At 40.9% G+C, this 10,592-nt stretch overlaps 1 protein-coding gene across 1 annotated transcript; it reads right to left on the bottom strand.

Annotated features, from left to right (window-relative positions):
• Positions 1-373: 373 nt before the first annotated feature.
• LOC141250553 (uncharacterized) lies at positions 374-1,952 on the bottom strand. The gene is given in 8 exon segments (XM_073670023.1): positions 374-420; positions 423-524; positions 665-775; positions 880-942; positions 1,240-1,320; positions 1,433-1,436; positions 1,495-1,600; positions 1,816-1,952. Coding segments are annotated over 8 exon segments (651 nt in total).
• Between the last annotated feature and the right edge of the window lie 8,640 nt (positions 1,953-10,592).

Raw genomic sequence — 10,592 nt, 5'->3', positions numbered from 1 at the left:
CATATTCCAAATTAATATTATCATCCTACAAGAAAATGATGTTTCTTTGGAATGTAAAATAGGCTCTTAACCCAAAATTAATAAATATTGCAAAAAAAATGCATATAACTTATCAACAATCAAGCAAGGAAAAGAAACAAATACACTTCTGAAGTTCTATGTCTACCAATATTTTCAGAAAAAAATAAAGATGGTGAAAATCAAAATAGCGGAGTCCATGCTAAAAAATCATCTACTTTCCACTTAGAGTTGAAAATTATGAGCACCTCTAACATCAGAAGAAGAGATATCCTTTGTCTTTCAAAGAGGTTCATATATGCCACAAATCACAGGAGGCAAGATGATGATGTAATCAAGATATACAATTGTTCAATCATTGAGAAAAGATCTCTTCCAAATGACTTTCGCTAACCACAAACAAAGTTTCTTGCTGTAGAGTTTATTTAACAAACAAATTTTTAGATTTTTTGCCACTTCTTCACCCTTGATCTCCATGTACTCGTTCAAATTATGCAAAATTCCATCTATATGAAAAAGTTACAACTAAATAAACACTCAAGTAAACTAACCTAGACAAGATGCTCAGGAGCATTAACAGTAATATATACATATATAGCCACAGAAAGATGAGAAGATGAGTACTAAAAATAGCATTATTTGTTACCTTGAGCAACAATTGGATCACTAGGTGGAGGATCTTGAATCCAGTTTCCTGCAAAATCCCTCATGTGCCTCGTATCTGAAGAGTGTGATACCTTTGATAGACAAAGAAGAGCTGGAAAGATGGGCATTTTCAGTTGTCTATAGCTCAAACGTTAATCTTTTATCACAACTCAAGAGTATCACTCCCATTACATTATAAGCAATAAACCAATAGACCACCCTTGTCCTCTATAAGTGACATATGGATGGACTTTTCTTGAAAGCAGAGCAAGACAATCACTAATTAATTGTAATTACAAAAAATAAATTTGTACTCATGCACATCAAAACAAGAACAAATTCCTACGACTATACAAGAAGAGTGTGATACCTTTGATAGACAGAGAAGAGCTGAAAATATGGGCGAATAGTTTCCGCCACATAAACATCCAGTTGGCAAGGAAATGGAATGTTAGAGTCCAAATCCAACACCAGATGTGGAGATCCATCTTTTTTCTTCTACAATACCTATCCTTACAGATTCCATCAGATTCTACCAGCTATTAGCTTTATACCAGGCATACTCAAGTTTCTTACCTGAATGTTGATCACGTGATAATCCCATAGAACAGCCCCATCCGTGCATTGGATAGCCTTCTGATGCCAAAGAGGAACCTACTGTGTGCATTTGGTTTCTCATTAAAATATCACATTAGCTAAGAGAACTTAGTCACATAGTAATTGCATGATAACAACTGTAGAGCTTTTGCAGCAGTAAGAAGAGATATACATATCTACATGAGACCAAAATGATCAGAATAAGGAAGAGATAGACTAGAAAGTAATGGATACCTGTTTCTTATCATTTGATTGAAAACAAACAAACATATCAGATTCTTTTGCATCTAATATTCCACTTGAACACAATTTCTTGCAAAGCCAGTGCATATTCTCCTCACTGCACATAAATAAGAAAACAAACCACACACGTAGTGATGAAGTATATACAGTTCCACTGTATCATCACTAAATCCATACTGAAACACATTAACAAGGAAGAATATGCCCATCAAATTCTAGATTCCTCTAGATGCCCACACCACCAATAAACTGTAGCTCAGAAGCTTAGTTACATGGCAAATGGAATAGCAATGAGGGTAACATATCGGTTACAAATTTTCATATGTATATGTTTTTTCCCAATCGCATGGAATAACGACCGAATGATGCAATTTAAAGGGCCTGAACTTGGAAGCGTCCTGGAAATCACATATGAAATCCAAAAGCAACTCAAAGTCACAAACCCTCATACTAGGGATTTACCAAATATCAAGCTCAAGATTCTGAAGTTGGCAAAAGAATATCCAAAGATGAGCATAATAGATCAATTGAAATATAATTACATGATTGAGTCAGTCTTACCAATTCTTTATCTGTGAGCTTGTAATATCCGGTCCGTGACAACATAATCTCTCAGCCCATGCATTTGATGCAGCTGCGTTTCTCTGCAACTCAGGTTTGATATCTGTACTTCTATCATTATAGTACGTTTCCTTTTCCTTGGCTGTCGAACCTCATTACTTACTACTCCAACTTGTATTCCTTCCGTAAGAGGTGGTGGTGCACTACATCTGTCATTTGTCCCATTCTGTGCATAATTAATCTCTGTGATCTTTCCTCTTGCCGAGCTTGAATCAGATCCACTAGTTTTAACATGATGAATATCCTTCTCAATCTCCGCCGAACCACATCTAGATATGGCTGTAATCATGTCTGCTTCATCCAACCCCAACACAAGCTGAATTTATTGACATTCCTTCCCTCAAATTCCCATTTTTGTCTTTCTCCATATTACCAAGTTGCAAAGATGAGCATGCTCTTGCAAATTGATCTTCCTAATAAAAAATAATACAGACTTCTTAAAAAAACTCTAGAATTTGTACACAGATGCAAATTACCTGAGCTCGATTTGCTTCAATGTCATTTAGACGAACAAGTATTCTGAGCTGAGTGATGAAAACCCTTCAACAATATTTTTATTAGGGTTCACATTTGTATTATGTTAAGATTATAGGGATTCAAGTTCATTTCGACATACTGTAGTCCTCTTCTATGTATACATATTCGCACATTTTAACCATATTTTTATCTGAACTCAACTTAGCTAACATTGTCAGGAGTGTAGAGAAAGACTGAACATAATAAAGCTTTCTTAGATACCTGAAAAGTTGGACATCCTCGTCATTCAGATATGCTGAAATCAAATATTCTGCATGGCCAGACAATAACCTACACCGATAACAGATGAAGCATGAGCCACCGTTTTATTTCTTCAAACCAAAATCATGAGCTACCTCAATTTAAAATTAGATCCAGAGCAAGCCATAAGTTCTAGACCTTCAACTTTACATATTACTGCCACACTGTCTAAGTGAGACTAAATATGTTGCTGTATGTCAAATACAATATACTTCTACAATGTGAAAAACTAATGACGACCTCATAACAACATGGGAAACAGTCCAAGAAGAGGTTTAAACAAAACAAAAAAAAAATGCGAATTTTCATCCAATTCTTCAAGACAGTTAGAAGTTGAACTAATTAAAATTCTTAGAAAGACAATAAATTTACGGAGATTTTTGCCAACTGTTGAAGCTAATTGAGCATCTGCAGCAAAGACAGAGCATGTGGGATATTGCATCTGCAGCAAAGAAGTCTCGCTTTTGACAATGGTGTTGTGTTATGGGGTGACAATGGTGTTTTTTTACTGACTAAATCATGTAATCATAGAGGCTTTGCAGCTCAGTTTTATAAGCATAAATTGCGATGAATGAAACAAGCTGAGTTCTTGACACAGAGAATGGAGCTGCAAAGACCAAAATGACAACACCATTAATCTACAATAAAAATTAAACTGGTTCTCATTTTTGTACCAAAAGATTGACTATTTCAGCACATTCAACACGTCAAAGTGCCTCACAAGCACATCAAAAAAACGTAAAAAACTTCAAATCTGAAAGTTCAATGCAATCAAGGTCACTTACCCATCATCAATCGAAGCTTCCTTAAAACAACAACCCATCGATCGAGAAAAACCCTCAAAAACAACAACCCATCATCAATCGAAGTTCAAAAATTATGAGAGCTTATCTCCATGTCTTCTTCTGTTTCGGAGTCTTCAGCGGCTACTAAGCATATCTCTTGTGCTTCTCCACTGTCTAGCTTGTCGTCAGAATCATCCCATAAAGTGACAAAGGCCTTTCTCGGTGGCGTTTCAGATATGCTTGGATCCACCTTAGCATTTGTGCAAGCTTTGGCCATGTGTCCTTTACCTTGGCAGTTGTAGCATATGACATCTTTGAGGTCGCGTGGCTTGGATTCACCTCATTGAAAGCCACCTTGTCTCTTAAAGTACTTCTTGACGAGTTTAGTCATCATCACATCATCCCGATCTTCTTCATGGTCATCTTCATCATTGTCTTTGTAGAAAACACGTATTTGATCAGCTATTGTTCACTGTCACTAAGGTTCATTAAGCCTTAGATGCACTTAACAAGTATACAATTGCGCTTTGAATACTTGGGATGCGCTTGACCTATGTAGAACTATTAGTAATGAGTTTACTAAAGTCCTTAAGTGCGGAAGAGGTCAGACAGACAATTGAACACGCTTTAAGTTGTTAAAGCACACTTATATTTGCACACACAAAGTTTCTCAAAGGTGAGAACCCTAAGTCACTAGCTGACTCGGGATAAAACTCACCACTACACTTGTATTAATAGAACTCTAGCTTCAATCACTTTGAAGCTCACTCATAACACTTCCTTCTACAATACTGAGTTCAGCTCTAAAGAACAAATGAAGGCACTCTCAACAATCTCTCTGATTACAAACAAGTATATCACTTAAGCTCTCTCTAGCTTCTCTATAATTCTCTCAGTTTGTAACATCTAGAGTGAATGCAACAATCCTCTATTTATACACAGACCTTAAGCTAAACCTCTAACTTAATTCGTGTAACAAACAAAGACTAAGCACAATGCCACCTCATCAATCCGTGCGCCTTGATCACTTCACCAGAATTAATCAACGGCCTGGAGTGATTTGGTTTTGTTCTTCACTTGTTCATCCACGCCACATCAACAATCCGTGTGCTTTTAGCTCTAACAACCTTCTTCCACGCTGGCGATCCCTGAAGTCGCGTCCCAAAGAGTGAACAAGTTCTTCTCGCACCTTCCTGTGCACGCAACTTGCACTCTCCCGCTTACCAGCCTTCTCTAGCGTGTTGGCGTTGTTCTGTTGTGCTCTAGCACACCCTAAGCTATGGTGGAACCTCGTGGTCAACCTTGTTCTTCTTCATTCAAGCGCGTCTACTAAGCCCTCAAAGCTCGATCACTCTCACTTCTTGGTCTTGAATGGATTTATTAAACACCGTTTGCGAAACTTACTTTCTCCGCTTGGTGTTAAGCGCGACTGAGACCAGTCAAGCGCATCTCTAAGTGACTTAAGCGCATCCTTACAGATATAGCAATAACCTGGAAGGCTTAAAAACACTAAGAGATTAAACATATTAGTTTGTTATCATCAAAACAAAGAGAAATAGATTAAGCTTTAACAAGACGATTAAAGCTCAACTAACAATTTCCCCCTTTTTGATGATGACAAACTGTAACAGGTAAACTCATGAATATTTTCTTAAGTGACTAAAATGGATACAATAATATCAATTTAATCAAGTATTCAGATTTGGAATTAGATCAAAGTATCTTACCAAGTACTTAACCATACCAGTTTTCAAATTCCCCCTGAATTCAAGCAAGATCTCATACTTCCCCCTTAATCAAAGAAGGATGTACCTGTGTTCTTCCCCCTTTTGACATCATCGAAAAATTCAAAGCATAGTCATACAATAAGAAAGATAGTAGAGTGCGCTTGCTAGCTAATAAGTCAAACAGAGCAAGATAGAAGACACTAAGCAACTTAAGTAGAGAAAAGTCAAGTTAGTGAAGCTCTCAGAGATATAAAAGTCAGATGCATACTTCATTAAGCTTGTAAGAACAACCACAAAAGTTGGATAGGAACCTTAACATACTAATTCACAAAATGCATATAGCAAAGTAGAAAGAGAAAACAGAAATCAGCAAATGCGCTTAAAAGCGCAACCATCACTACATCTCACACACTACCACCCTTTTCAGAATCGAATTTCTCCTGCACCATTGTCACCAGCTTAGAATAAGCTCAACCATTTCCCTGAGCTGCTTCTCAACTCTTTCCTGATGCGCGTCCATCGATGCCACTATAACAGACAAATCTGCAGAGCTGGAGAAAGTTCGAGCGGGTGGACTGAGTTCTGAGCGCGAGCTCGAAGGGAGTTTCTCCTCAGTCTTGGGCAGAAGTATAGCAACGATTGAATCAGTGGTAAGAAAGGTAGAACAGGTGTAGTCAGGAAGAGATGAATCATACAAACCATCAGCGCGAAGCATCTTGCAGATGAGACGGGGAAACGGCAGAGGACCAGACGTTGCAACTCGACATAGCACCAAATGGCTCATCATTATCTGAGCTGTGTTCACCACTTGGTTGGAAATGACGGCAGCCATGATGCAGCAATCTGCAATTGTAACCTTCTCACGATTGCAGTTACGAGGCGCGATGTTGGTTATGATGAAATGGTGAAGCAGCCGCTTAGCTGGTCGGAGCATATCAACGGTGAGCGCACCCTTTGGAACAGTAGAACCAAACACAGCTTTCTTGAGCTGGGTAGCACCTGCGGGCCAGTTCTTCTTGTAGAGCCTGCCAAAGCCGTTAGACTGCTCAGTCAACCCAATGGCCTTAGCGAGGTCCTTCAGCCGGAAGGATTCTTTGGAGTTACCACGCCAGGTGAACCCTACCTGACCATATTCTGGATTCGGAGGTTGATACTCTAAGGTGGCATAGAACTGGTATACCATTGCATCATTGCATCGAGCTGACTCAGTTTCGAGCGTGTCCCAACCCTGAAAGCTCAGCCATGTAGCGAAGCGTGACACATGAGAGGAGTCTTGAAGCCCAGATAGAAGGCCGGTAGTGACAACGTTAGGAAACAGAAAAGACCGGTTCTGAACACCTGTGGGAATAGGAGGAAAGTCATTTATCCCGATTACCTTAGTGCGCTTAGAACGGGTTGAAGCACCAGTACCTTTCTGTTTGGGCTCGGGAGGAGGAGAGTCGTGCTCAGAGCCGTCGGAGGACTCAATCTCTTCTGGCTGAGGAGGAGGAGGAGCAGTAGCCTTGCGCTTCTTACCTTTTCGACGAAGCGTATCACTCTGCCGGTGTGGACGCTGCGAAGCAAGAGGAAGCGGCGAGTCGACACCAGGGCGAGGCATGATCTGAAACCCTTCATCATCCTCTGAGTGTGAGGGAATGTTGGCAAGAAGCTCCTTTGGGGAGGTGAAAGTTTGCGCTCCTGGCCTTATCTTGGAGCCAGGCCTTGAGGAAGTCTCAATACTAAGGACGCCTTTGCCCTTCACAGGAGTGGTGTGTGAGGTCTCAGCCGTAGCACGTCCAAGCTCTTTAGCTGGGTCATAACCAGCGAGCTCAAGATCAGCCGCAAGTAGAGTAAAATCCACCTTTAGGTCATGGGAAAAGAGAGGATCTTTAGTGGTGATAGGGCTCTCTGGTTTGTGAGTTGTGGGTGTAGGATCAGCAGTGAGGGTTAGGTCTTCAATGTGATCGGAGGGTGAGGCTGGCCTTTTAGTAGGTGAGGTCAGTTCAAGGGAGACAGGCTGTATTGTGGGAGAGGGATCAGTATGGGAAGTATGTGTAGAGGAGGAAGCTTTGGCTATGGCGTTGACAAGGGATTCCACTTTGGCACGAGTAGCTGGGTCAAACTCACTTAGGATGAGTTTGTCCATGATAACCGGGTGTAAAGAAATGGAGATTGAGAGGAGTAGAAGAGAGATAGAGGTAGATGGGAGAAGGTAAGGTAAATGAGGCTAGTCGAATACCTGGTATATATAGAGCACCCATCAAATCTGAACCGCTTCAAAGCTCCAATCAAATGAAACCTCTGAAAAGTAGCCGTTAGCCGCTTCAACGGTCCAATTATCTTCCGGAAAAACGCGCTAGGCCTGCTAGTAGCCCTCAACGGTCACAAAAGTAGTCGTTTAACCCAGAAAATAGCCGTTACATCATAAAAGCAGCAAGTGGGTCTGACAGCTAGCCGTTTCTTCAAAGTTAAGCAAACCCAACTCAGAAGGAAATCTACCCAGATGCGTTGCAAAGCGCGATAGACCTCAACACTGAAATGCGCTAGAGATTGAAGCGCAACCAGAACCACCTCTGAATAATAATACTGAAGAAGCACAACACTGATTGAGATGAGTAGATGTAAGAGCGTGATGTCCAGTTCAATTCTCAAACCACAATGTAAAGCAAATCATGAACATGAAGATGCACATTTCATATAAGGGACATTAGAGCATTCAATCACTCAAGTTGATGTGGAAGTATCTGCATATACATGTAATGTGGTAAATGGGCTTTATGTCACCAAATGAATACTTCTCTAATGTAGAGCTCAATAAAGGACGAGAGAAGTGTTACATCTAGTCAGGCTAAGGACACCTATGCAATGGATCATTTCTTAGGCATGTAATATGGGTAGAAGACGATCACCATTGTCACGTTTTTGGCAAAGAAGAGCATGTATGCACTAGGATTATATCAAATCGAGCTAAACAAGTCAGATAAATTCAATACTAATTCATTTCAATGAACAACTATAAAGCATGAAAGACTCAAAGCTATCAAGCGCAAGCGACCATAGTTCGTACCTTGATACTAAGCTCGCTAATTTTAGTCAAATAGAGAAATACTTACAGTTCCATTGCCTCGAAGCTAATGGAGTCGTATAAGGCCAAGCTAAACCCTGAAGTTTAAGAATACCTGACGATTAAGCGCCTTGGTGAAGATATCCGCCAATTGCCCTTCTGAAGATACGTGAATAAGCTCAATATTCTTGCGCTCCACATGATCACGTAGAAAGTGATGCCGTACATCAATGTGCTTCGTTCTTGTATGATGTACAGGGTTCTTCGACACACATATTGCGCTGGTATTATCACAAAAGATAGATATAGTGTCAAGAGTAATACCGTAGTCAACGAGCTGTTGCTTTATCCACAGTACTTGAGCGCAACATTGCGCTGCAGCTATGTACTCTGCCTCTGTCATTGAAAGTGCAGTACAATTTTGTTTCTTGGATCCCCAAGAGACTAAGCAAGGGCAAAGGAACTGTGCCATACCACTAGTGCTCTTTCTATCAGCTAAATAACCTGCATAATCTGCATCGGTGTAGCCAACAAGAGAAAGACCGCCCCGTTTGGAATACCAAAGGCAAAGATCATCAGACCCTTTCAAATACCTGAAGATGCGCTTTACATGAGAGAGGTGAGAAGCGCGAGGGTCTGACTGTGATCGAGCGCAAACACTAACGTCAAAAACAATATCAGGACGTGAATCAGTTAGATACATCAGAGAACCTATCATACCTCAATACATGGTTTCATCTACCTTCTCAGCCATTAAGTCTTTGTCCAGCTTTGTGGTGGTTGAGAGGGGAGTAGGGCAAGGTTTGGAGTTCTCCATTTGATACTTCTTAAGGAGCTCTTTGATGTATTTCTGCCGGTGAATCTCAATGCCTTCATCCATTTGGTTCACTTGAAGCCCTAGAAAATACTTGAGCTCACCAATCATGCTCATACTCAACTTGAGGCTCATGGTGTTCATAAAGTCTTCTACAAGCTGCATGTTAGTAGAACCAAATATAATATCATCTACATAAATTTGAACAATGAGAATATCACCTTTCACTTCCCTTATGAAGAGGGTTTTGTCCACCAAACCTCTCTTGTAGTCATTTGCCAACAAGTACTTAGATAGACAATCATACCAAGCGCGAGGGGCTTGCTTCAGTCCGTAGAGTGCTTTGTCTAGAAAGTACACGTGGTCTGGATAAGCTGGATCTTCAAATCCTGGTGGTTGCTTGACATACACTTCCTCATTAAGCTTACCATTGAGGAAGGTTGTCTTCACATCCATTTGAAACAGCTTGAATCCTTTGTGCGTTGCGAAGGCTATCAACAGTCAAATTGCCTCAAGTCGAGCTACTGGTGCGTACGTTTCATCGTAGTCAATGCCCTCTTGTTGATTGTAACCTTGTGCAACAAGATGCGATTTGTTTCATACCACCACTCCACTATCATCCAGCTTGTTTCTGAATACCCAGCGCGTGCCAATTATGCTTCTATCACCTGGCCGGGGTACTAGACGCCAAACTTGGTTGCGCTTGAACTCCTCTAACACTTCTTGCATGGATATTATCCAATCTGGATCTTGAAGCGCAACTTTTATGGACTTGGGTTCCTATAAAGAAACAAAAGCACTACAAGCAAGCAAATTACGAACATTAGAGCGAGTCTAGGTACCTTTTTCATACTGAGATATAATCGCAGAAACTGGATGTGAGTTCATCTGTTGATAATCGCGCACGGTGACTTCTGTATTGTCTGGTAGCATCATCGTTGTAGTCTTGGACAAGCTTCCACTACCACCAGAATGGCCACTGGGTCCCGCTTGAGGACTTCCAGGTTGCGCTTCACCATTTCTAGGTCCCACTTGAGAGCTAGAAGGAGGAGCAAAAGTAACAGAGGGAGTTACCTGACCTGGAGAAAGAGGTGAAGGGGAAGCTAGAACTTCAATGGATGGTCCACTTCCATGATCGTCATTCTGAGTGTTGTCCTCTGGAGTTGCTTCTTCACTGGGAATGCAAGCTTCTGTGACCAAGGGCTGAGAAGCGCATCTTCCACTATCATCATCGTCATTTTCCATACCTGAAGAAGGGATAGAAGGTTGCGCTGGAGGACTAGGAGGAGAAGCTGGAGTCTGATCATGGCTAGCGAATGGAT

This window comes from Phyllobates terribilis, unplaced genomic scaffold (genome assembly GCF_046119375.1).
Source record: "Phyllobates terribilis strain yellow unplaced genomic scaffold, ASM4611937v1 Scaffold_5908__1_contigs__length_48344, whole genome shotgun sequence".
Classification (NCBI taxonomy): Eukaryota; Metazoa; Chordata; class Amphibia; order Anura; family Dendrobatidae; genus Phyllobates; species Phyllobates terribilis.
This window is presented reverse-complemented; position numbering and strand designations above follow the sequence as displayed.